The sequence below is a fragment of the Seriola dumerili genome, unplaced genomic scaffold, assembly GCF_002260705.1.
Source record: "Seriola dumerili isolate Sdu_G_001 unplaced genomic scaffold, Sdu_1.0 BDQW01000024.1, whole genome shotgun sequence".
Classification (NCBI taxonomy): Eukaryota; Metazoa; Chordata; class Actinopteri; order Carangiformes; family Carangidae; genus Seriola; species Seriola dumerili.
This window is the reverse complement of record NW_019174279.1, coordinates 2,172,465-2,199,825: the sequence shown is the minus strand read 5'-3', so window position 1 is coordinate 2,199,825 and position 27,361 is coordinate 2,172,465. Positions and strand designations below refer to the sequence as shown.

General features: G+C 41.3%; 1 protein-coding gene across 1 annotated transcript in view; it reads left to right on the top strand.

Annotated features, from left to right (window-relative positions):
* The first annotated feature begins 121 nt into the window (after positions 1 to 121).
* Positions 122 to 27,361, top strand: part of slc35f3 (solute carrier family 35 member F3) — a 49,531-nt gene continuing 22,291 nt past the window's right edge. The window contains exons 1-2 of the mRNA XM_022763379.1: positions 122 to 219; positions 1,157 to 1,371. Of these exons, the coding sequence (XP_022619100.1) occupies positions 122 to 219; positions 1,157 to 1,371 (313 nt within the window). The remainder of the gene's footprint in view (positions 220 to 1,156; positions 1,372 to 27,361) is intronic.

The following is a 27,361-nucleotide window of genomic DNA, read 5'->3' as shown; positions in this document are numbered from 1 at the left end:
GCCAGGCAGGCAGGCATATGTCTGTGAGGGTGAGAAGGAGCAGGATGACGGTTCTGGTCTCCGCCAGCCTTGATGGGGATTTAGATTTACAGTAGCTGCCCTGATTTGTGGCCTTTGAAGGATGTACGGCGATGGAGAGGGCACTGTGTGGGACCGGGTCGGACGGCCCCACCGGGACTGCATGTGCTACCTTGGACCTCCTACTACTTTGATGCCGATGTAAGACATTTAAACTTTCACAAACGCCTCGCAGCCGAACGACAGGAGGCAGGACCTGTTGCGCACTTGATCTCCCAGGTGCATTGATAAAGTAAATTGACTTTAAGTGTTAAAAACATTCAATAGGCTACAGCTAAAGTCTTATTCTCTGTGAATTTCAATAATATTGTAAATGTTAGGGCTTTAATTGTATGGAGGCAGATTATAATTCTATAAAGAAAATATGGGGGCTGCGTTGGGGATAATATAGCAGAGCAGGGGGAAATTATACACACCGATTTTGTGTGAATGGGTTAGTAAATAATGTTTTCCTTTCACATGCTGACGGTTTCATAACAGCTGAGATGCTTTCAGGTCATCATTGTGCTACTTTGTCTGGTACATCACACAACAGAGCTTTATTGGTGCAACATTAAACGCCTCTGGTTTTAGTTTATTTCACCTGGTGGACACAGAATAACAAGTATTCATCTCCTCTGTGCGATAGCATGATATAAGAGAGAGGCTGCAGGCTGGGCGCAGTTTTGTGCTCCAGTGCCCATACATGATGCCCCGGAGCTGTCACAAGTGTTGTTTCTCCATCTCCACAAATCACACACGATCGATTCATTAGTTTCAAATTCCTATAAGCCTATAATAGGGGCTGCACGGTGCATAGTAGCCTATACAACAGTTGCAGGACCAGTCACTTTGGCTTAGTGTCTTTCACACTGTTGTTGTTCGGACGCAGGGCCAGTGAAGGATGATGATTTCTGTAGTGTACAAGAGAGGCGCTGCAGGGGCCCTTAACAACACTGACTTTCCCTGCTTTAACCAAGGAGAACTCTTATCTTATCAAGTCCTATACAGGGTTTACAGGCTCACTTTCCCTTTGCTAAGCGGTCCCACTTTGTCTTGTAGCCTAACACCGCCGCCCCCTTGCTCTTTTTCTTCCCAGCGGGATGCGCAAGTCGCCCGACGTGAGCCCCAGAAGGCTTTCGGACATCAGCCCTCAGCTCAGACAGCTCAAGTACCTGGTGGTGGACGAGGCCATCAAAGAGGACCTCAAGTCCTCCCGCTCAGTTGAGGACATCAACAGCGCATCCATAGAGGAGCGGATACTGCGGATCACCGGCTACTATGGATATCAGCCTTGGAGCGCGAGCTACAAGAGTGAGTCAGTTTGCACACATGGAGATGTGGACTTCTGTAACATGCTGTGGTACATGAGGTGAGGTCAGGTAGGATATATATAAACTGCTGGCCCACACAATCAGGCTGTTCGTCCTTGACACACTCGATACAAACACTCACTGGATGTCAGGTAACATCAGTGACAGTGGGGTGTTACGCAGTGCTCCTCACTTCATGGTGCAGCTTGATGGTGTGCTATGACTGACATGGTTAGGTACTTAATGTGGGTGGATGGAATATATTTCCATGAGAGAGTATAAAGTAAACCAATGGGAAAGCATCTGGAGGTTTCATACTGTTACTGTGAGAGTTCAGGGGATGGTGGAAATCACTCTGGTAGAGTGATTTCCACCACAGATTTAGGGTAGCATGATGTGTCCCCTCTTAAATCCCAAAACCTGTTTCATCCTCTTCCTTTAGGTCATATTTACCTGAATTTGATGTGAAGGCAAAGTACAACGGTTGGCGCTCCATGTACAGTGTGTGTTCTGCACAGAACAAAAATTGAGCTCATCTGAATGAGAGAATAATGATGGTGTCAGTCACCATGTCGCTGCCCATCTTCATCATTATTATCACTGCATCTAAATGCCCCTCACTCTGAGAGTTAGTTGCTAAAGCATGACTGTTGCTTTTGGTTGCTGCAGACGGAAGAGCTAATGTTTGCATCACTGGAGCTTGGAGTCAGACAGTAGGGATGTTGCTTGCAGCAGTTTGATTCTTTGAAGAAAAAAAAGTTGCCAACGCAGCTTTTATTTCCCTCTCTGCATCCCTACAGTTGATTTGCATTTTGTATTTTTTAGTGCACAGCATTAAACGCCTAGGCTGTAACTGTTCCAGATCCTGGATGATGCGATGGATTACAGTCTTGCTCCACTTGCTCTGTGGCTTCATCTGGGATTTCTCACTTGTGTGAGGAGAAGTCACAGTCTTAACAACTGTCTTTTGTCTTTTGTTCATTAGTTTGTCATTGCTGCTCTGATGTGAGTACATTCAGTAGGACTTTTGCTGGCTGACGACCTTTAGGCTGGTGGCAAATTTTGTAAATTTCATATGAGAGACTGCAATATTAAACAGCTGCTAGGCTACTTCAAAATTCATAAGCCTATACCTAACATCTGAACACTGCAGACGTAACAGGACAGCTGCTGCTCAGATCTCAATTTGTCTTCGTTTCTATCGTAACTGCTGGTGCTGTGGCAGCAGAAGAGATGGTCATGTAAGGTGGAGTATTTCACTATATGTACTAATTCATTATTGAATATAGGGTACTGTGGTGACCATGACTCATGATTGAAATCATTTGTATTGTAACAAGAAGAGGGATCCATGTTTATTTTTCTGATGGAAAAAATGGCTGCCCAAGCAACAGTAGTTAAATATACCCCTCTTGTTTACTTACATACATGGATTTTAAGTCTTTTTATAGACACTTCAACTCTGTGAACTGTATCTAGTTACTTCAATCCCAATCTGAAATCACATTTTTTTTATGTGCAGGTGATTTATGCACTTACTTCTAAGAACTGGGTTTGAAACGGATTCATCTGACTTATTATCCTCTATGCAACTGCTGCTTTTCATTTAATTGCCTAATTAAAATTAGCTGTTGTGGAACAGGCATAACAACAAGTAGCCTATTGCTTGTTAGAGTGGGTTGTGTTTTTATTACACTAAATGTGAGTTATGACACAAGTGCCCATTCTCCCAAAAGCACACAGACATATCACATCATATGAGAGAAATGGAGGCTTTAATTCCAAAAAAAAGTATGTCCCACGTTCAGAAGAGAAATGTTCACCTGCACCAGTTGAGTTAGCTATAAGTCATGTTGCAAATAAAATATTTCATGATTAGTTGCACTGTTGCATCAGACGTTTTTCCTGTGCGCATCAGGGGAAATGTCGCTTTTAAGGTTAATTGCTGTCCTCAGTTTTTGCCTTCCAGGAAATGTTGGGTTCGTCCAGCTTGTCCCTTTTTCTGTCAAGTGTAACCTGAAGTAAAATTAAAATATGCCACGTTCAAAATCAACACAGCTCTCAGCTCTACCTGGTCCACCTAGTTGCAGCTGTGCTTTATGGTTGCATGCCATGTGTTGAATGGAATCAGCCCACAGCACCCGTCCAACACAAACACACACACACACACGACCCGACTACACAGGACACAGTGAAAGAAAGCAATGGCTGATGGCTGAAGAGTGGAGGGAGGGCTGATGCTGAAGGCAGCCAGTTTTTGAGAGAGGTGGGAGGCTGAGTATTTCTCGGTAGGGTGCAAATAGATGGCTGTTTGTTTCATTTACCACCTACCTTGCCAAACTGGCACATGTGCTCTTTCACACAGGAGTAAGCAAAGTGGGGGGGAAAGTGGAGCGAGTAGCCGGCTATGATTGAGGCAGGGGATGAAAGGTGGATGGTGTGACTTAGCTTTTCTGTCTGACTTAACGGATCATCTTAATATCCCGAAAACGAGGGTACAGGGATCATGAACACGCAGGATGCTGTCATTGCCCTCGGAGTGTAACCGCATATATAACCGAGCTAAGCACAACAAGAAAACCTTGGTCATTTATCAAACCTGCCTGTGAGCCACCTTCCAATGAGTGGTGTACATGCAAACCCAAAGCCGAGTTAAGGAAGAATTCTGCTTTTCATACAGTAAATATAAGTGAATTATGCTGCACGTTTGTCCCTTGTATGCCTGGATGTGACAGCTCTGCATTCAGGCTGTGTTCAGCATGTTTGGACCCAGCTATGTGTGTACTCAGCTGGCTGCATTTCATGTACAAGCAATGTCCTCTGTTTGATTCTTGTCTCAGACTTACATGGCATCTCTCTCTCTCTATCCACTGGAATAGATGGATAACCCCATAAATATAGCCAAAATGCCAGTAATGATTACTCTTCTCAGGGAAGATGAACAAATCGTTGCACATACCCTGCCTGAGAGAAAAAAAAGTTTAACTCCACTTTGAAAATGGCCATAGATAGTGGGATTGATGTCTATATCAAAGAAAAGGTCACTGGTTACTAGAGAAAGGTTACTGGAGAGAATATTTGAACTACTATATATATATATTTATACAGTGGGAGTCCAAAAGTCTGTCACCACATTGAAAATCTCTAATATTTTCACCTAAAACTGGAAAAAAGAATCAGAGTTTAAGGATTCAGAAACATTTAAACACATAAGCAAATTTGGGGCCTTGACCAACTTAACTCATTTGTTCAAAAGGTCAGATTTCCCTGAGTTTTATCTCATCCATTGAAGTGTGCGTTCAGACAACACTCAGGATTTGATCTACTCATCAGAGGCCCGTTCAAGTAGCATTGTTGTAAAGGGAAAAATGGCGTCAGCACTAAGTGAAAGTGTCAGAAGTCAAATTGTTACTCTAAGCAAAGAGGGGGTTTCTCTCAGTGACAAATCAAAGCTCGACTAAAGGTGTCTAAGGGGGCAGTGCTTGGAACTCTAAAACACTTCGCAGAAACTGGATCAGTTGCATCCAAAGCACGATCAGACAGACCAAAAGTGGCCACACCCATCAGAAGATCAATACATCAAGCTCAGTTCCGTGAGAGATTAAAAGGCAACTTCATCACAGACACAGAAATTGCTAAATAAAGCACACAAGACTAAAATCAGCAAAAGTGCTGTCAAAAGAAAGCTGTCTTGTAGTGGTCCCAGAGGATGAGGAGCAGTTTCTAAGCCACTTCTCATGAGGGGAAACAAGGCCAAACGCTTGGGGGGGGGCTAAGAAACGCCAGCGTTTCACAGGATGACTGGAAAAAAAGTTTGAGATTCATGGCAGTAACAACTAAGGAAGGAGACAAACAGAAGAGAGAATACTGCAGTGTATCAAACCAACAGTGAAACATGGCGGGAGGGATATTGTGTTTTGCTCGGACTTGGACATCTACACTGAATTGAGTACACCCTGACCAAGGAGAAGTACCACTCCATTCTTCAGAGACATGCTACACACTCTGCATCTTCCATACTGCAGCAGGATAATGACCCAAACACATATCAACGCTTTGCAACGACTACTTGAAGACCAAAGAGTCCTGCCTGTCAAGGACTTTTCCTCCACAGTCACCTGAGCTCAACCACATTGAACATTTATGGGGGCACTTGAAGACTGAGAAAGCAGTCTGTTACATCACAAGAGGCCTCTGGAAGATTGTCATCAGGGTCATCAGGTTCTGCACAAACTTGTGAAGTCCGTGCAAGCTCGAGTGCATGCGGTCGCCGAGGCGGACAAACCGAGATATTCTGAAATTCACGTACACTTTTCAAAGATTTAACTTTTTACTCAGAACAGAAGTATCCTGACTAGTGTTCTCAGACTTTTGGACCCCACTGTATATAAACTGGCCTATAGTTGTAACATATATATATAATTTGTAATTAAGATTTAGATCTGTTCTGGATGGGAAAAACTTGTACTGTCTACGTTCAATCAAAGAAGCAGTTGATTGCGCATTAGAGCAGAGAACGACTCTTAGACTTTTACTGGTCAGCTGTGAGATAAAATGCGCTGGTACCATCAGTGCTGCAGAAACTCAGACATATTATCTTTCTCATTATGTCCGTTCACCATGGAGGATTACTGCTGCTGAGTTCAAATCAAATGTTATCTTATAAAACCGACCCACATCCTGATTAATAAAACATAAATTAATGTTCTCTTCACAGAATTGAGTTTGATATTTGGTATTCATGAACACTACAGTTGGTCCATGGACAACACCAGGGTGAAAAGCATGTTTTACTTCAGAGCCTCATAGAAAGAAATAGTTTTCTCTAAGATAAGGCCTTTGTCTTGTTTGTGAAATTCTCTTTAGGTTTTTACAAATTCCACTGAGAAGTGAAACATTTGTCAGACAAACAGACTTTGTTCTTATCCTAATTTACTCGCACTATCCATCACAAATGTGGCATCCCCTCTAGTGCAAATTTAGAGCTTCACGAGGCATGAAATGAGATTGGATTCTATTTTGGGCCCAGGGTTTTGGCATGGTGAGACGCAACAGTGGAGCAGGTTGGAGAGCGCCCGTGTAGCGATGCACACTGCTGGCAGTAACAGGGCAGCTGGAAGGGACGGGCAAGGTGTGGGCCCACTGTGGCTGATGACGAGAATGACTCCGTTCAGCTCAGCTGGAGCTCAGGAGAAAGGCAGTTATACAGATACGCGCTGCTCTGCTCCTTACAGATACATGGGAAAGGCACTCTGGGAAATGTAGTCAATCACTAACTGAAACAGAAGTAAATGAGGGAGGTTGAAGAAATATGTGCGAGACATATGCGAGTGTCCATGATTGAGTGACTGATCTATAGTAATATATAAGTGTGTAAAATTTTCCTTTAAATCTATAGCCTTGCCATTATTTACTTGGAGTGTAAATAAGACATAATGAGACAGTTCACATCCACATAGAGATACATTCATTGATCTGGTGGGTAGAAAAAAATTTGTTCTGTCTTCCTGTTGTCCGTGTGATGTGGCTATAAGCCTGGAAGTGAAACCTCCCCAAACTTGATCTACTTCCTCCACATCTGTAGCATTATTCAAGCCAAGCAGCTGCACGCACAGAACGGGCACAAGTCCTGTCGTGTAGGCTGATGCTTAGTCAAGGGGCAAGCTCATCTAGGTATGTAAACAGAGTCACTGTTACACTCAAATTTGTGCATGTGAGCATGTGAACATGCACCGTCATCCACAAAGAGACAGGGCAAAGACAGATAAAAAGAAATGGAGACTGTACAGTATTTAGGTAAACAATTCATTTCCCTGCAGAATTTCATCTCTGTACTGCTCTTTCTTTATGCATACATTTTTAAAGAACTGCTGCATGTTTTAGTGATATGCATAACATACAACATACTAAAAAAAAGTCATACACCCAGAGGACTTGAACAGTATGATATATTTAATATTTTATGTAAATGGGTTATATGACAGTGGGACAGATATTTATGAGATTATTCAGACATACAGTCCTTATGCACTTGTGGGTGTTTATGAATCAATAACCATGGAGTCTTACCATTCACGGAAGGAGCTGAGGCATTGCCTCTGGAGGAGTACTGAGCAGCAAATTATCCTGCCTCAGCTCTCAGTCAACCAAAGGGACTAGAAAATCAGTAACGAAAAGGATCAAGCACACAGTTCAGTGGGAGAGACATTTCTGAAGGTGTCTTTTCAGCTTGTCCTGATTTACAGCAAACTAGAGTCAGCGTGGTACCGAGCGTATTGGCCCAGTAACAGCCCAACGTTTTTTAATTTGGTTCAACATGTTTAAAGATTCATTACTGATACAGCTTTCAAGGTTGCAGTGTTGCCATGTCTTTGTCAAAAAAGTTGCCATCGTTTAGGCGCACCAGACATAGGAATTTCCAACCTCAACCAGCCTTTAAATAATTTTCCCACTGTGTTAAAAAAAAAAACATTTGAGCTCAATGTTTCTAGTGTCATGTTCTACACAAGCAGTGGAAGTAAGGCTCCTATGAACAAATGTATTTTAGGCTTTAAAAAAAAAACCATCTCCATTACATTAGAAGCAGCTTCAGTTGCGTAACATCACATCTATAATTGAGGAAGATGCATAGATCATCACACACCTGCTCCTGAAGTTCCCGCTTGTGCCCAGTGGACTGGAGGACCTGCAAAATCAGCTACACCAGTTTTTATGAGGAAAACTCCCAGTTTCGTCGCTTTCAGCTGCTCGTCTTTACCCCCAGTGTCATCTAAAGAGGTGGAGATGATGAGCATGGATAGAGGGCAGCAAATGAGACTGGCAATTCAGTGGGCTTGAAATAGAACTGTGAAAATGATTCAGTCTTAGTTCAGAGCTGGATATTTCTTAGAGGACCTATTTGGTATTTCTTGCAGAGGGACAACTTTGCTTAATGGAAAGCAGAGTGATAAATATTCTGCATGCATGAACTTGGGGAGCATCTGTATGTTAGTGCTCATGTTCCTCAGAATTAATCCTGAAGACGGTCGTGCTGACTGAGTTACAGCTGTAGTGCTTCGGTCTCAGTGCTCACTCTTCCTTGTAATGGAAATCCTGCCAGTTTAATGCCAAATCCTGTCCTGCTGTCATCCCTTTCTCTTCCTCGCTCCTTTTATCTGCCGTTAATTAGAACTTGTGAAGTGATGACTCCTACCTCTGCGTAATTAATCCAGGGTCTGCTGTGGCCATACACAGCACATCATTGTCTGTGTTAGCCACAGAAGAGCGCTGCTTGGGAACAGGAAGAGCAGAGTGTAAATGGGGTTGTGCAAGTAATTAGGAAGGCTTATTTGGACATTTTAAATGGGAGAGGATGAGGATTGATGGCAGTTTGTTGCACTGATGCAAACACAAACCTTCACCAACTGCTATTAAGCAGTTTAAATTGAGTGAGACTTTATATATTTTTTTGTGTATATCTGTTTTGCTTTTTGCAGTTAGAACAGCAAGTGTAGACATCATTAACCTAACGGGAAAAATATGGTCCAAAAATAATTATACTGGATAATAGTGCATTTTTGACACTAGCATCTGTGCCAGGTGCCAAGAGTAAAAGTGTAGAAGAGTAAAAAAAATATTCCAGTCCTGTAGATTTAATACTGGTTTGGGAGAAAGTGATGTATCAACTGACCTAGTTATAAAAAGTTGGGCATTGCTGCCACAGCCCTGTGTGTCCTCTCCTATTTCATAGAGCAAGCTTACCCCTTTCTATTTCAATTTCAATCGTATTAAACTCCCAGCAAAAATGAGCTTCCTCCACCTTTTCTGCAATTTTTTCATATCATTTTTTCATAACCCATGACCACCACATTATCTTCCTGTATTAAAATTGTCTTTCATATTCTGTATTACTAGAGCAATATGAAGGTTGGTGTGAGCCCTGCTGTGCGACCGACAGCTGACCTTCTTACCGCATTCAGAACTGAGAGTCCGACACTACAGGCGTTAGTCACACTTCTTCCATGTCAGCTGATTAAGATGGTGTTCCAATTAGAGAAGAATGGCTGCATAACAGTGACATATTAGAGCTGCATTAATCAACATTTTTATATTGGAACCAATGACAATGTAATGTGAAAAAGGTTGCAGACAATGAGGGACCCACATAGAATGATCACCCCTTTAACTTTAATGTGTATTAGCTTCTTCCTGCTTCCTGTTTTGGTTTTTCAGAAAAAAGAAAATACATATTATACACTTATACACATACATACACCCCTGTGCACCTAATGAGTGCCACCAGAGGTGTCCAAAATAACACAAAAATCAACTTCAACACCACCATCATTAAGATTCCAACTTGTCATTTGCTGTTGCGTGCTTACTTCTACAAAAGCCTTTCCTCTTAGACAGATAGTAATAGTTTGCAAGAGCACAACTACAAACACAACAAGGCTGTAAAGGCAGACTGGTGAGTAGATCAGTTCCCAACAACCTCTGTAGTTTCATTTACCACTTGTTAGCATCCACCTGTTTTAAGAGATGTAAAAAGTGCGGTATTAACTGGTGTATTTTATGTCGTAGAATACAACGTGAAAATGTCTTGAACTTGTGTTAACCCATTCAAAAAACCCATCAACTTAAGGGAGAGGGAAGTGGAAGTGCAACAATGCAAACTTATTTCTAGGGATGGGAATTGATAAGATTTTATTGATGCCAATGCCATTATTGATTCTGCTTATTGGTCAGATTCTTTATCGATTCCTGATCAATTTTCTTTGTGGAAAACAGCAGGCTTACACCGGGTTTTGCCACGCAGACATACCTGACTTGGCTTTGGCTATACAATGTAAACATAAGCCTATACGCTATGCCTACAGCTTTATTAATTTCATCATGCCCATTCAAACATGCTCTCCAGATTTCAATGTAGAAATGTTCAAATATAAAATACTATTTATACTAATAAATACATGATGATAAATACAGTGCCCAGTATTCCCTGCAAATCAACATTTTATGTTCAATATTTAATCAATAGTCATGTGCGCTATTTATCCTCTGGACGGGTCCCACAGAGGTTGCTGCTGAAAAGCACAAGTTTTATTTGGTGCAGGCGCATAACGACGCGTCTTCACACGCTGTTTTGTTTGCAGCTGCTGTTTCCACCGTTGCCCGTTGGCGTTTATCAAACGCAATAAACAGTTTTATTTCACTCTAACTTTTGCCAGGCACAAAGTCACAGAACAGCCCCGGATGTGGCAGGTAAGCAAGACAGACAAACCAAGAGACACACTGTGAGGCTAGTGTAGCAGCGTAGATAGACTACAGAGAGATACACTGCAAGCTAGCACTTCACATTAGCCCACTGTTATTTGCTTACATCAAACTTTGAGAGGAGAAACAAGTTTGCTTACCTGATTGCTGTCGTAGTTTTTCTGTTTTCATGGCAAGAAGTTCAGCTTCATTCAATCAGCAAAGTTGTAAACATTAGACACCCGCAAACCCTCACGGTGGGTTCGAGGACCTTGCGTAATTTGCAGAGGCTACGCAACTTGCGTAGTGAGCGTGTAGGCCTACAAGTTGGAATCGGTTCTCAGCTGGATCCGGTAATCGACTCCCATGTATGGATACATCCATGCTCCCATCCCTACTTATTTCCGGGTTCCTGCAGCACTCTACCAATATTGATGTCGCTCAGTGTGTACTAGTTGTGGAAAGAGGAAAATGTTTCATAACACGTTCACTATAAACGCTTTATAAGGTGACAATATGTCAGTGTTCATATTTTTTGTTAGAATGGGATCACGAAGTGTAAATATATTGTTTTTCAGTGCACTGCAAGATTATTTACTTAACAGCATAACACCTGTTACATTTATATCATATTCAGTGTACGATACATTAACCATAATACAGTCCGTCTGTTTCAATAAACAGAAATGTCAAAGCAATCATTACTCACTTGTGAATATGAGTCAGTTTACCATCAACAAATCAGAACACAGGACAGTAAACACATGTGAGTAAACCTATTGTGTACAGTCTACCTCCCCCAGGGTCAACACTGTATCATCAGCATTAGTGACTCATGTTGTCCAGAGGCTGAGGGTACAGAAAGGATGACTAATTCAAGTGTTAATTCATGTTTGTTTTAAACCTGTCCCTGAGGATAAATGAAAAAGATAAAGTAAAATCTTCCAATGAGATGAAGTGGACATTTATTTATTTAGCCATGGCTGATTATTTTCAGTTTAAACTGATGTTTAAAATTATGCAAGTGAAAGTTATTAAGTATTGTATTGTCAGTAAAATGTGTGTCAGTAAAATTCTATAGCAGTTGTTTAAGTAACTTTCATGGTGAACAAGACTACTGTATATACAGTCAATCAGAAGACATCATGTGTCGGACATCAGCATTGGCTTGCCCAGAAAGAAAACATTCTGTTGTAATTCAGGGCTTTTTTGTTTTTGCATCAAACCTCAGTTATGTTTTTAGCTCACATAGTGCACATAGATCTCAGTGTGATTTCACATTGTGGCTGGTGTAATGAATGAAGTGAAAAAGAAAGTACAACAAATTAAAAATAATAAACAATGCAACCCCTGATCTACTAACACTGAAATGCTGCATATAGCATCACTTTACCACACCAGCAGGCATTACTTGCCAGGATTACATACGGTCCAGATACAAGAGTTTGCTGGTAGCAAAGATGCACAAAGCCACAGTCACTCCTATTTTACTTTTCAACAAGTGTCATTGAACTACAACTGTTAGCTTTTTTCAGGTGTCCCATGTCCATGATACAGAAAAATATAGAAATAAAAATATCAAAATTGCAAGTAGAAAGAGAGAAAAAAAAAAGAACCTACGACAGCAAAATTGATTATCCTCTTTTCGTCCTTGCACAGTCATGCAACATCTGCTCATGCCACCTTTTTATTTCGCACCCTCGTGGCATTTCTTATGCATTGTACGTGTGACTGAGCCTTTGCAACAGGGTGAGAGCTGCAGTCCCATCGATCAACCCATCTGCTACAAACTGCTGAACCTAAATCTATTCCAGTCTCATCCTCTTTGTCCTTGTTTACCTTCATTCTTTTTCTTAGTCACTTTTCTTTTTCAAGGTAATAGCAGGCAGGGATGTGGAGAAGAGAAATGTATGTGTGGCCGTTTATGTCACTGCTGCAGCAAAAATCAAGTGAACTCAGCATGTGACACTTGAGATTAATTTGGAGAGGGTTTCTGAGCAGCCATGCACAGCATTTAGAAAATAGTTCACTCTCATTTGTTCCAGAGTTTGTTTACTTATCAGAATTTAAGAACGTATCACCCTGAGTGGTCATAGCAATGATATACTGTAGAAGTAGAACTGTTATCTGTTATCTTTAGAAATGGAAAAGAGTTTGTGGGGGAGGAGGGGTGAGGGTTGTGATGGTGCAGCCTGAGGCAAACCAGCAGGGGGAGAACAGTACAGTTAAGCCTCCAGGACACTGTGCTTGGTCTTACCATTGGAGGTTATATTCTCTCACCGAGCTTCCATGCTGATATTGTGAATCACTCATCATGGTATAGCATCTTTTTTTTTTCTTTTTGTCTAAAATTGAGGATCAAAGGAATAGTTTGACGTTGTGGGAAATTTGCTTTTTTGCTTCCTTGCCAAGACTTAAATGAGAAGATCAATACAACTGGTCTGTAAATATGAATCTACAACCAGCAGCCTGTTAGCTCAGCATAAAGACTGGAAAAAGAATACCCTGATTCTGTCTAAAGGTAACTAACTTTACCTACCAGCACCATTAAAACTCACTCATTAACACATTACTATACATCTCACTTATTTAATCAGTATGAACTCCAAAGTGTGAAAACAGAGGTAATATGTTGGATGATGTCTTAACTTGTTGCTAGGCAACCAGTGGAGACTGTAGGACACTGAGCCCAAGATATTGTCCAGCGGTAGAGACGCTGGTACTGTAGTTGGATTTTGTTACCTTTGGACAGGGTAGCTGTTTCCCCCGTTTCCAGTCTTTTTGCTAAGCTAAGCTAATCGTCTGCTGACAGCAGCTTCATATTAATTGCTCAGATATGCAAGTGGTATCAGTGTTCTCATATAACTCTTGGCAAGACAGCAAATAAGCATATTTCCCGAAATGTCCAACTGTTCCTTCCAGTAAGCGGTGTGTTTCGTGATAGGATGCTGATGGTGTACACACACACACACTACTGTAAATGTGTGAGAGCGAGTTGCTTCCGGAGAGTGGTAACAGAAGCAAGACAAAGTCTGAACAGATCTGTCAGAGAAAGACAGATGAGGCTTAAAAAAACAACAACAAAGAGGATCAACTGGATGAATCTATTATTACATGATAGAGACCCCCTGCACTTCCTCTGTAGTCTGTACAGGCACTGATTGGCCAGCTAATTGTTTTTTCTGCATGAGAAAAAACAAAAAATCATCAGTGAATGTTTGACAGCTGATCCTTTGAGTGTGATGTTGTTCAAAGGGGAATAATCCTCACTGTGTGTACTCCAACTTCAATCTTTTTGGAAAAATAATTTTTTGGTTTTATGAGATTTAATTTATGTAGATAGAAATTTGGACTACTAAGAGCTGATACATGTTGCTAACTCAAATCATAAGGAAGGAGGTGGTTAATTGAAATAGACAAGATTATACAGATGGATTGAAATTCTACTTGTGAACTGTACATCGTTGTCTCACCAAGTCTCTCAATCTCTCATTCCATCTCATAGATTATTGGTGTGCTCGCAGGAGTATCACTAATGACTGTGAGAGTGTAAGCAGTTGATTTCCTTTGGAATTCAAAAGCCACGGGCAAGTGCATCCAACCATCCCTCTAGTTCCTCACTGCATGTAGAGTTTCATAAATAGTGAACAATAGCACCGTGTAAGCATGGAGAACTCCCTGGATGATGAGTTTTCACGAGCCCCGACTGTCGTAGATCTAAAGTGCTTTAAAGTCTCGATGCAGTACGTTACAAACTGTTCAAGATGTTGAGCAGGACATGACTTAAAAGATATTTCATGTTCCCTTCTTTATGTGTTCTTTCAAAGCTCACTAACTGTCAGGAATTTTTTTTATAAGCAAGATGTACTTTGCTTTTGGAAACCTCAACACGAAAGTAAAAGCCCATTTTAGGTTTTTATGGTTTTATAGATTCCTCTAAAAGACTATAGACTAGAGATGGACAGTAAGTGTCATCATATTTTTGTATAATCACATCATGATCTGATGATATTGGCAACCACAAATTTGAAAATGGTAATGAACATTTAATATGTGCAGTATTAAACATGTATCTATATAATAACATATGTGTTTGTATTGAACACATATGTGGCTGCAGCTTAACAGTTTCATGATCAGTTAAAAATCAAAACGCTAATCTGTTAATTGTAGAGAACAGTAAAAACGGTAGTCACATTTCCCCAAACCCCAAGGTGACATCTTTGAAATACTTTGTTTGTCTGACCATAATAACAGTCAGCCCAAAAACATATTCAAAGGTCCTCAACATACAATCCATCCAGTCTGTCTAGCTGGGGAGACAGCTTGTCCGTCCAGCTGGATGGACAAGCTGTCTGTTCAGCTGTTCAAGTCTTCACATTTGGGAAGCTGGAACCAGAGAATAGTTGGTGCTTTAACAAAAAGGGTTAGATGATCAATCAATAAAGAAAAATGTTGCAAATTAATTGCCTGTCAATCAGCTGTGGTGAATTGACTATTCATTTCAGCTCTAAATGACTCAAATGATAAATTGCTTATAAAGATTGCTTGTGATTTTAACCTTATCTCTGGTTTAGGTTTTCTAGGTGTATGTATTTGAATAGAGGAGGGACAAAAAAAAAAAAAGGCCCACTTCATTTTGCACTTGTTTTATCTGAGTGTTTTATTGTCGCATGGTCTTTTGGGATCCTGGCCCAGAATATTCTCTGAGAGAGGCACTCTTGTACAGCTTAACATCAGGATTTAATTTAAGTATTAAATCAAGAGGTCTGCGATGGGGCTATGGTCTGTTGGTGCGCCAAGGGAGCGAGTCTTCCCCATGCATGTCACTATAAGTCATTATTATAACCCCCAGCCCCCAGCGTACAAAGTATTCAACGTGGGTCAGGAAATCAGGCAATTAAGGGAGCTGTGGATATGGATGAGAGCCGACAGCCAATGGAGGAGTGCAGAAGGAGCCAGGAAGGCTTGAACCTCCTCTCCCCCTCAGGGAGCTGACTGGTCCACATCCCTCAGCCCACTACATGTACAGAACAACCACTTAATCACAATGCTTATTCAAATCAAGCCAATGCACAGGCCTCCATTTGCCCAAGTACTTACTATGCACAATCACTCCACGCTTTAAGGGCAGCACTCTGACAGATCTGTTTGTGACTGAAAATTGTGCTGAGAATTTAAAAGCTTTGATTACTGCTTTTTGTCTCCGGTGGCTCCCAAAAATATGCAGTTTTGAGAGCGCTTTTGCTGTCTATTCACCCAGAGTTTTATTACATTAAATGTCAGTAAAATGAATCAGGGAAGAGCAGGTTTATAGCAGGTTGTCTACTGTAAATAAGACTTTTTAAAGTTTCTTTATGCACACAGCTTTTACAGGCTTTTATATCCTGGCCAAATAGTCTAAAAGACAAGAAAACCCTAAGATGTAGAGCATGTAGAGCACCTCGCTTCTTATCCTCAGTGTGAATTCAGGGTAATTACTGTGGAGAATAGAGCATGATTTCAGGGGACATTTGTCACCCATGTTGCTTACACTGCTCTTATAATGAGGAGACTTGCCTATAATGAGAACTGCTCCCACTGGAATGATGAATTGCCTCATTTTTGGCAATTCCATCACCAGCTGATAAAGAAAACAGAGGCTCTGTAAACCCCCCATAACAAGCGTACAAAGCTGTGCATTTACAGCTTCGGGAACACAAGGGCATCAAGTTCTATTTTTGTCTAACACTGACTGCTCACTATTTGCCTGGGTGCGCTCGCTGTTTGAGGTTGAGAAGTGGAGATGGAGCAGGGAACGAGTGTGAATTTTACACCACTGACAGCGCACACACACACACACCTGCCCCTGGCCTTTTGAAGGGCCTCCAACCACCTGCTGTATCGGGTGGAAAGATAGGTTCGCTAGTGATCAGAAACCAGTTTGATTAGTGTTGAAAGCAACCTGGCTGGACATTGCACACTTCAAAGACAAAAACTAACAGATCTGAAGCTTAATGATGACATGATTATACAGGTCAGAAGTACCCTCGTGAGAGAGACTTGTATATTGTTGCTACAGCTGCCAACTGTATTTAACTACTAGTCTCTTTCTTGGTGTTTGAACCTACTCCCTAGCTCTGAATTATTTACCACAAAAGGCAGAGTCCTTTGCCCAATTTTTGTCGGTCTGCCAACCTCAATTATGTTTAAGCAAGATGATTCATATCGCCAAATTGCTGCATAATTGAGGTGTAGTGTCTCAGGTGTATTACTTTACCTGCACAGGATGTTCACAGTTGCGTCAGCAGTCTCTACAGCACCCCGTGTCACAAAGATGGAGTTTAGTTGAATCCTTCGTCACCGGTCCCGTGTCACTGTCAGGGAGACAGGCAGTCTGTTTCTGCAGGAGTGTGAGTGAGTGAAAGGTGGCAACAGGTCCTCTATGTCCTCCCTCAGCTGCAAAATTCTGGGCCTGGTCGCTGCTCAGGCTCAGATCATGTTATTTTCATGGGCTGTTCAGTTGCTTTAATGAAGAGTTACAGGATTGGCCCAGCAGTTAATGAGAGTGTCTCCAAACAAAAGTTAGAGGTTTGATCCCCTGTGTGGCCAAACACGTTGAAGCATTTTGCAGAAACAGAAATAACTCCTCACTCCTTCTGCAACACCTTTCACCAGCAGTAACATACTGGTTTTTCAATGCCTTAACCCAACTAGAGAGGCAGAGAAGAAGATCCGCAGCTTGAGGGATCAATAAAAGTACATCAAAAATTCAGGAAAGAAAAGAAATTCTGTGGAGCCTTGTTGAAATTCACAGTGCCGATTGCTATTCATGTTAATAAGCTTTCGTTAAGTGCGTGGGTGTAAAATAACCTGCATTTTCATCAATGCATGAATGCCGCCTCATACTGCGGTACATTCACACTCATACCTGTGTATGCCTCGGATATACAGAAGGTAGACAAAATCATGTTAATACTTCCTGAAAAAGAAATTAACTCAGTCACTGCAAACACTGATATATTACATCATATTCAGGTACATGAAAGTAACCCCAAAAAATTTGTTCATTATATTTTTTGCAGTGAGTTTGAACTTATGATCGCTGTTAGAAGTTGTCAGTGTTTGGGATGTGATGTCTTGTTTTTTTTGTTTTTTTTAAATAAAACCAAAACCAACCAACAAAACAAATAACCTGTGAATCCAAAGCCTGATATAGCAGGAAGGGAAGTCTGAAAGCATTAAAGACCCCCTCCAATAAAAATCAAGTTTTTAACCTTGTTGACATTTCCAAATTGTGTTTTTTTATACAAGACATATCATGAGCGAAATAAGCAGTCAACACCATGTCTGCTTATTTCCACCTTAGAACTGCAGTGAACCATAAAAACGGATTTAGTACAGAGAGCTAACAAACAACATAAACAAATAGAAGATGCTAATTGTTCTGATACGTCTGCTAGTTGCCTCTTTTGTCGCACAACAGCCCCTCTAATCTGAGTCTGGGTCAAACATGTGGCTGAGTCTCTCTGATGTTTCCTCTATCACAGACCATCTTAATACGTACTGCTCTTTCACCAGTCAGCGAAACCTTGTCAGTACAGAGAGCAAGAGTTTGCATTAGCACAACCACTAACACTGTGTCAGCCACTCTGATACATCTTCTACATTTACACACATTTTATTTGGAACCTCAAGAGACGGACTGACTTGTTGGTTTAGACATTTTTATGGGGGCTTTAGACAACCTATTTACTAAATGTATTCAACCTAATACTGCCCACCTTTGTAGCTTTGTGTTTATTAGCTACTTAAAGCAATTATGTATTTCCATTTTTAGAAACCCACCATACATGGCTGCTAATAGAGTTGTCAGTGCTTTTCAGGTCACTCTGGACTCACTGTGACCCTTTGTCCCTCCACTATGAAGGATGTACTGTGAAAAGATCAAAAATGGGAGTGAGTGCCTCAAATGTGACAGAGCTCTAATAATGTCTCCAGAAAGGACATGAAAGAGAGGAGAAGGTGAGAAGTGATCACAGAGCCACCATGCTGTTTGTGACTGCTTTTCATTTTTGTGTGTGTGTGTGTGTGTGTGTGTGTGTGTGTTCTGTGGTGGTGTATTCATTCTGGGATCTTTCTGTTTTTATATTAGTGATGTGCACAGCATGTGCTTGTGTGTTTTCTGCGTATGTGGGTCACTTCATCACCTTTCATTACTGCTGTCCCACTTTTTGCTCCACTGCTGAGCTGCAGTTTGATTTCTTGGTCATTTTTTCATCAAAACTCAGAGCAGAGGTGTCTTCAAGTCAATTTTTCATCACTGTGTACATGTGGTCACAGTGCCCCCTACAGGCACAATAGAGGCTCTGCATTGTCAGAATATTGTCCCCAAAGGTTTATGAATAATTGGTGTCAAATCAAGGCATGTGTTACATGTATGACAACCTTATATTACGATTTTCTTTCAGATCATACACTATTGTCTCAGCAACATTATTTATATCATATTTTTTACATGTTTTGGGGCTGTATCTATAAATTACTTGGTGCACAACTGGAACAAAATGCACCATCCAAGAGTCTATTTTCTTTTCATAAATATAGTTTTATAGTATAATAGAAAAGATTAGATCACATGATATGTTTGAAATTCAAGCCCACACGTTTCAGGCTTCAATAATAGCCTGATATGAATGCAAGTGGCGGAGAGAAGCTTTTGGAAATGCTGCCCCATAATTACAGCAATTGAGAACAATTTGAATAATGTTAAGCACAGTGAGATAAGTGCAGTTTAAAGATGAGCCGCTTCAGCAAATAACACCTGGGAGGCTTTTTCTGCTTCAGAACCAAAGACGGATCTGAATGTTAAAAATGCATTCAATGTAAAGTTCAACACTGGACAGGTGCAAAATTAAAATCAAATTTACCAAACCATATCCTAAACTTGAAGTTGTTTGGGCTGCATTTCCTGTCCAGTAAACCTTGAAGATTAAATAGTCATACTGTGGCTCGACAATAGAGGGAGCAAGCGACATTTATTAGAAGGAACAGCATAGATCATCTCCAAAGGGAAATTTCTCTCTTTAACCAGCAGTCGGGGTCCAAGGGTCAGTTTCTTTGTTCATGAGGTGAGTAGGAGTTAATTTGTTTCCTTCAGGGTAATGTGACAGATGCAACCATACTAAAGAATCTCGGTCCTCTTATTAGTAGATGTCATCAGTAATACCAGAAAGATGTTGGTTAGAGAGGCTTGAGTCCTGGACCAACAGGATAAAACTGGGAGGGGAAAGAGGTTGTAGTACTTTCCAGTTATGTAATTGCATATGTGATAAGGGTGTCCCTGTAGATTAGAGCCTGGCTCCCATTAAAATTTCCCTGATTGAATAAAATATTAAAGATACAGTGTATGTGCAGTATTTGTAAAGATGATGCATACAGGAAGTGCTTAGAGAAGACGTGTGGTAATTACGTTGAGGCCGCTGACTCTGGAGCGACAGACTGATTTCTAGCAAGGACCTTTTTCCTGTGTCTGTCCAGTGTTGTGTGTCCTCCAGCTTCTACATGATCTCAGCCAAGAAAAAAATCTGTGGCCTAACTGACTCTAGAACCCATAAAAGAAGATCGATGTCATTAAGGAAGTCGTCACATTTACTGCACATGTAACGAGCAGTGAATACTCTGCATACTCTCAGTCTAGTCACCACCGTCCACATGCACAGAGCCCCTGTACTGGACCAAAACCTGTGGGTCTGCCTGCACGTCTGCACCACAAATCAAACTTTTACATATCACATGTTGCACCTCGGAAACAACCTTAATTGGAAAGGAGAAATGTGCTGTCTGGCGCTGCTTCCTCTAGAGAGATGTAAATTTAATGGAGACTCACTCTTCCTGATTAAGCGTGGGCCACGGGGATAGAGTGCGATTATAAGGGCTATCAGGAGGTATTGCAACTTGACGGCACTTAATAGATAGTGCTGGACTTTATTAGCTGTGGTAGTAATTTAGAGGAAGTCCCGCCTTAAGTGGCAGCCAGTCTCGCTCTTTCTGTCTTTCTTCTAGACGACATTGGGAGGGAAGTTATAAACTCTCTTACACAAACAAAGATATTTGAATATGACAACTTCAACTCAGAAATTGTGATGGGCAGCTCTCACTTATTCCTGATATTTTATTGACCATAATGAATAATGATAATTATAATAATAACATAAATCAAGAAAATGATGTGTCTAATCTCTACAGGATGTTATTGTACAGCCAACCATCTATGGAAACCTTAGAACTTGCTTGAGCTGCCACTGAATACGTGTCCAGCTAGTGGAGACTAAAGAGAGGACTGTACACTGCATATCTACATAACTGCAAATCATTGTGGACAGCAGCACCAGAACTTAATTATATGGAGGTCCTTGGAGTTGACTGACAGTGTTTATTCCATCATATAATTTCATGCTGCTCTTTTCCTGCAGAGAAGATATATTACAATAATTCACAGAGGTATTGATTTCCCCAGACAAGGGATTGATTTGCAAACAGACTCATTAAAAATCATTTTGAAGAGTATGTCTTATGTGGAAATTCTCTTCTGATTACAAAAACCACCAGCCCATATTTTAATGCATGCTCTCTCTAAAAACAGTGTTGGCCCTGTCGTATCAATTCCAGTATGGCAGCATTTCTAAGTGAAAGGTTTCAAGCGTGGATGAAAGATCAATGCAAGTGTGAGTCACCATGTACCTCTGCAATGTAACTAAAATGGAGAAAGTGTTTTGGCAACTACCCCCCCACCCCACCCCCCCACCCCCAGGGGACCCTGCTGAGGCCATTAATCCAATAAACTGCTGTTGGTTGCAGTACCTTGACAGCCGCTTGCCCCCACAGATGAGCTGTGTCTGCTCTGAAGGTGTATAGTGCCCAGGAAGAGATAAAGTTAATTTGACTTGACCTTTCTGGTACTTGAAACAAGCTGTTATTTCAAACTCTATGCCACAACTCCCCCCCATCCCCTTCCTTTCCCACCCTGGGAATTGTTATTAAGTGTGAGTGCAGTGAGACAGACTCCTCTTCAGCTTTATAATGAACCCTGAGCTCTCATGTTTACAGCTCCGCTACCTGTTTTCCATGCTAAGCGAGAGCCAGAAGTGACCTGGACTGGAACGCTGGTGGGAGAGATGGCTCAGAGATTAAAATTTCACTTATTTTTTTCTTCAAAGAAGCAAACACTGAAAGCCTCTCTTCAGTTTATCTCAAGGAGAGCATTGCCAATATCTCTTATTAATATTAATCACTTCACCATCAAGATTCATAGTAATATTAAAATTCATTGACAAATCTCATATGCTTATCTCATATTGCAAAATTTGATAATGAGTGTTCATTTTTAATGAACTGGGGAAAGTTTGCAAAAGGTAATTTCTAAAAGATCAAGCTAGTTCATTATTTAGTGCCGCTGTGCAACAATATTGAGAGTCTAGAGCCATGCTAGCATCTCTGTGAGCAGTGCTAAATGCTAACATGCACACAATGATGATAATAGGCTGATTTTTAGAAGGTATGATGTCCATCCTGTTCTCCATCTAAGTCACGTGAGCACCAAGTACAAAGACGATCAGAGGGTCTTCAGGGTTTATTACATTTCAGGGAACATGAATGTGTTTACAAAATTTAACAGAAATCAATACAATGTCTCTCAAGACCGCAAATAAACCTCATATTGCCACTTGAGGAAAAATCAGGGCATCACCAAAGTCACAAGGCCACATCATCTGGAAACCTTTTTTTGCATAGGTACATGTTGGGGACTATGAATGACTGTAAAAACTTGCCTGGCAATCCATCCAACAGCTGTTGAGATATTTCTGTATGGACCAAATAGTGGACCAGCAGACTGACAGACAGACATTACCATCATTAGAGGCATGCCACTAGCATCACTAATGCCCTAGCAACATTTTATCATTATCTTTGTCTGACTGATAATGGAAATCTAACTGCTAAAAAGCTGTGTTTTTGAGCTCATTTCTATTCATCTAACATAAACATAAAGATTATGTGTCCCTCCCGGCTAGATCATCCAAAGAGTAATAACTGTTCTAATGTTAACCTTTGTGATTGATTTTTTTTTTTTTTATGCCAGTTTTGAAAACAAATGTTAAGTAAGTAAATCTGACCTTTGCTGTGTGAAAGTTGCTTCTCTGGTCGGACACACTCTGCTCTCATGCTATTTCGGCAAGAAGTGCAACTGTCTCTAAGCTTCCTTAATTTCAGCTGAGCAAAGGCTCACATTAAGTAGCTGTTATTTGTGTCAGACAAGTAATTGATTTGTCTCAGATCAGAATTAGCGGTGTCATTGGATAGTAAATGCCAATAACAAATCTGTTAATGTTTGGCAAAGAGGCAACTACAACAGCTTTAACAGTACCAAACATACTGTGCACTAATTAAGCCTGGCACATTTACTCACATTGGCACTATTGGTTAATGTAGATCAGACAGCAAGAAATCATTCTCTCTCACTCTTACACACACTTTTTAGCACTTCGGGTCAATCATCTCCCAATATCAAGTGCCCTGTGCAGTCTTATTTGCAGCTGAAGCCCTTTTATGCATAATCAATAAAAACTGATTTTCAGACCACCTTGTTTTCCTTCTTCCCATCCTGCTCTGTAGGATTACAGTAAACAGCTGATTTGTAATTGTGAGAGTGGTGAATACCAGATGTATTGGCTGGATTAAGATGGAGTTAGTGTTACCTCCAATTAGTTTAACTTTTTAATGAATTATGGTGCATGGTTGCAAATTCTTACTCTTAAGCTCTTGTCTTGTGTCTTGTGTAAAACATTGCACATTGTCCAACATAATGAGCTGGGAATTAACACCTGTTTGTTTTGTTTTGTTGTGTTTTACATGCTAAAAGATGCAATACCAGTCTGCTGCTTTTGTTGGTCGTTCCAACTGACTCATGATATGTCTTGAATTATATCAAAGAACCTACCAGAAGGACGTGTTAACAAGGTTAAAAACTTGATTTTAACTCTCAAGAGTCAGGTCAACTTTTTCATCAAATACATTTCCATTGCAATTAGTCTTTCCCTGGGCGGGATCAGCCCCACACCAATGTCTTGTTATAGCTTGTTTGCTGGCTATAACGTCCTATAGCCCCAATTTTCTCTAGAAGGTTATATCCCAATATTTTATAGTTGCATTTACTGTCCCAAAAAAGACTGATATGAAGCATTTCCACATTTGGTTGATAACATTATAGCAGCGCTGGTTGTATGACCTGGAAAATGACTACGGCTTCCCTCATTATTCAGCATGAACAAACATTTAAGAAAAATACAAGCCTCTCACACTAGAACACTCCACTGTACATGCAGGAATAATCGCCTCTCGTCCCGGATCTGCTTCCATCAGTCTCTGGGTAGAAATAGGGATTCAGAAAGCTGTGCTGATGCAGGGAACCTCAAAGGATTCGGCTTTTTACACTTCTTTATTGCTCGTACACGCTTATCCCTATTCATATACGGTATGTGAATGTGTGTTAGGGAGAGAGAGTTATCATGTGGTGTTGTAGAGCTTGGACTGGTTTGATCCTCCTCCGTGTTTGCAGATAAAAGTCTATGAGTCACTGACTGGGCTCTTTTAATGATCTCACCCGCTCCACCTATTTCCACCTCTCTGTCTTTTCTATCAATAATAGCGAGTGCTCCTCCGACTGAATGTTCATGTTCTTACCATATCACTGGAAATTGACATAATTAAGCTAGTTCCCAAAGACAGCTGGCAGCTGCAGAGCCCGAATGGGACTCACATAGACACACACAAAAAAACTGGAATTTTTCACCGTGACACACAACAATATAATTCATAGGTGACGTGTTTATAATGTTTATCCATCAAACATCCTCTGCTGCCCTATTAGTTCATTCACTGTGAATTCTTTCACTTCATTCATTAGCTCCCATCCGCTGTTCCTGAGATTTTTTTTTGTTTGTTTTGATATTTTTCAAACCCAAACACAGAAGGAGTGGGAAGCAAAGGAAAATAGTAAAGGATTTTGTGGATTTTGTTGCTCAGGGACATCAGAATGGGTCTGGGCAGAGTGTTTTTCGAGCTGCCTGTCCTAGTTAGGCAGGGCAGGGGATTCTTCCTGAGTGTGAGGTACAGTCTAAGCAGTGAATTATTCAGTGCGGCTTCCTTTAGGCATGCCCATACTCAGCACTCACACACATGCAGCGCGGCCACTGCAGACACACATATTTATGTCTTTAAGGACATTAAAGCAGTGTCACAGGGACAGCAAGGGCATTCTCAGATCAATACTGAGCAGTTCAATTTGTACTGTGCCACTGACAGCAATCTGTTTTCCCTCTGGTGTATTATCTGTGTGTGTATAATGGTTTCTGTGACATATGGAATGACGTGTTAACAGAAAAGGGGGGAATCAGGCACAATTTCAGTTGACCAGCTCTGTGTTGAACAGCTCTCAGTTTAAAAGAGCTGTGAAACTCGATGTGAAACTCTGAATTGTTACTTCAGCTTTCAAAACCAATTTCTGTTGTTGGTAGAGAGAGAGAGAGAGAGAGAGAGAGCGAGCTCAATGGGACATGGGACACGGGACACTCAACCATGTGTTCAACACCTCTCATTCGCCTCTTAGATGAGCCTGAAAATGTAACCCATCTCGAAGCTTTCATCAGAACAACTTCAACCCATCAGCCTCAACACAGGATATATATATAGGCCTGCAGTTTATTGCTGCTGGTTTTATCATGGTCTGCACTCAGTTTATTTACATTATAAAATGACCTCTATACATATTAGCTTTTATTGTTAAGACGTGGAGTCGGTCATTCCCAGGCTGGATTCATAGCCTATTCCCAGGGAACAATGCGGCATGTAATCCAGAGTTACTGTTTGTAATTATATCTCCCTGATATTAGCTGCGCTGTTTACTATCCACCTTCTCTACACCACCTCAGAGCTGTATTACGTTACTGCGAATGCAAACTGAGCATTGCCTACAGTGCAATGTGAATTTGTTTGGCTGCACTGCAACAGATACACCAGTTGATCTGCTGTTGTGTTTCGGACAAAGTAGTTATTCAGTGAGTGTCTACTGGGCCTACATGTGGCATCTGCTTTTACTGCCAGTGACCAAAGTATCACCAAATGAACCAGGACTGAAATCTTATGGATTGTCTGCAATCAATGTCAATCAATATCAAACCCACATAGCCACACAGCAAGGCAGAGAGAGAGAGAGAGAGAGAGAGAGAGAGAGAGAGAGAGAGAGAAAGGGGGGCTGGGTTATTCATTTGATTTAATCCATTTTTAAGGGTATATATTCAAAGAGTGATTCTCATATCATCAGTAGCACAAAACCAAGAATTGAGAAAAAATCTCTATAAACTGGGTTTTCAAAAATAATAGTGGATAATAATCCCTATTCACTGAATTTATATCTTTGTGCTGCTCAACAACAACTTAACACACTGTTAACACCAGACTATGCCAAGTAATGCATGTGAAGGACTGTATAATATTTGAACACATCCTTGAAGCTATGTTCAGGAAACATCTGTCTTTAATTTCACAACCAGCACTTTTTGGTTTTTCTTCACAGTTTCTGGGCTCGTTTCTGATTAAATGGCAGTTCAGGTACAAGTGAAACTCTTATTAAATCCACAAACTGAAATTGAGTTCGTACAAACACGAAAAAAGCCAGTTAATAGACTGTATTATAAAGTAGAGTCTGGGGACTTTCAATGAGGCTTAATTGCGCGGATTCCACGTGGTCCCCGGATAAAACCATTAATTCGTTTCATTATATTTTAATTTACTAGAAACCGCACCAATTAGAGTGTTTACGGGCTAAACACCCCCACACCGCCCTCCCATTTCATCTGCATGTGTCCCATCATATCTGTCAAAGCGTCCATATATAGCCCAGAGTTCGCCTGCGCCCAGTCAGTCCCATGCAGAGCTTCCTTAGCCCAGGAGGGACCACGGTCACGGGGGGTCGGGGAGGACAACCGGGCACGATTGCTTCGGGACAGGGGGTGGTGGGTGGTGGGTGGTGGTTGTGATGCTGTAGGAGGAGGAAGAGGAGGAGGGGAGTGGGGCGATTGATGGGTGTGTGACGCTGGCGAATTGCAGCAACTGTCAAACTGTACGTGAGGAGAGACCAACCAGGACGCACTGGATACAGCAGATTTGGGGAGGGAAGGCAAGTGGAGGAAGGGGGTGGGGGGATACGACAGAGGCAGAGAAAAAAAATCACCAACAGGGAGTTGGATGGATTCAAGGGGACAGAGAACAGGAGACCGGCTGTAGAAACATCAAGAGTCCCATCAAGAGGTCTGGTGTCTGCACCAAATCAGCTTCAGGGATGTAGTCGAAGCGGTTCAGAGCTCAGCCCATCCGAGCTCATCATCATGAAGAAACACTCCGCAAGGGTTGCCCCGCTGTCCGCCTGCAACAGTCCGGTGCTCACCCTCACCAAAGTGGAAGGTAAGGAGAGTTCACATCCATTTAGAAAACGCCTGCAACCCCGCAAACTGGGGGCTGATGTTTCTGCCTTTTGGGGCTGCCTTGTTGTGTTTTTTTTTCTCTAAATTTAGCAGCATCCCTCTGTTGATCTCACAGAGAGAGAGAGGGGATTTCAGCTCAAATATCTCTCTAATATCTGGTTCAAGACTGCTCGCTCTTTAAGACAGGCATCAACTTTAGAAAATCTCTCCGCGAGCTAGATAAAATAACACGGGGAT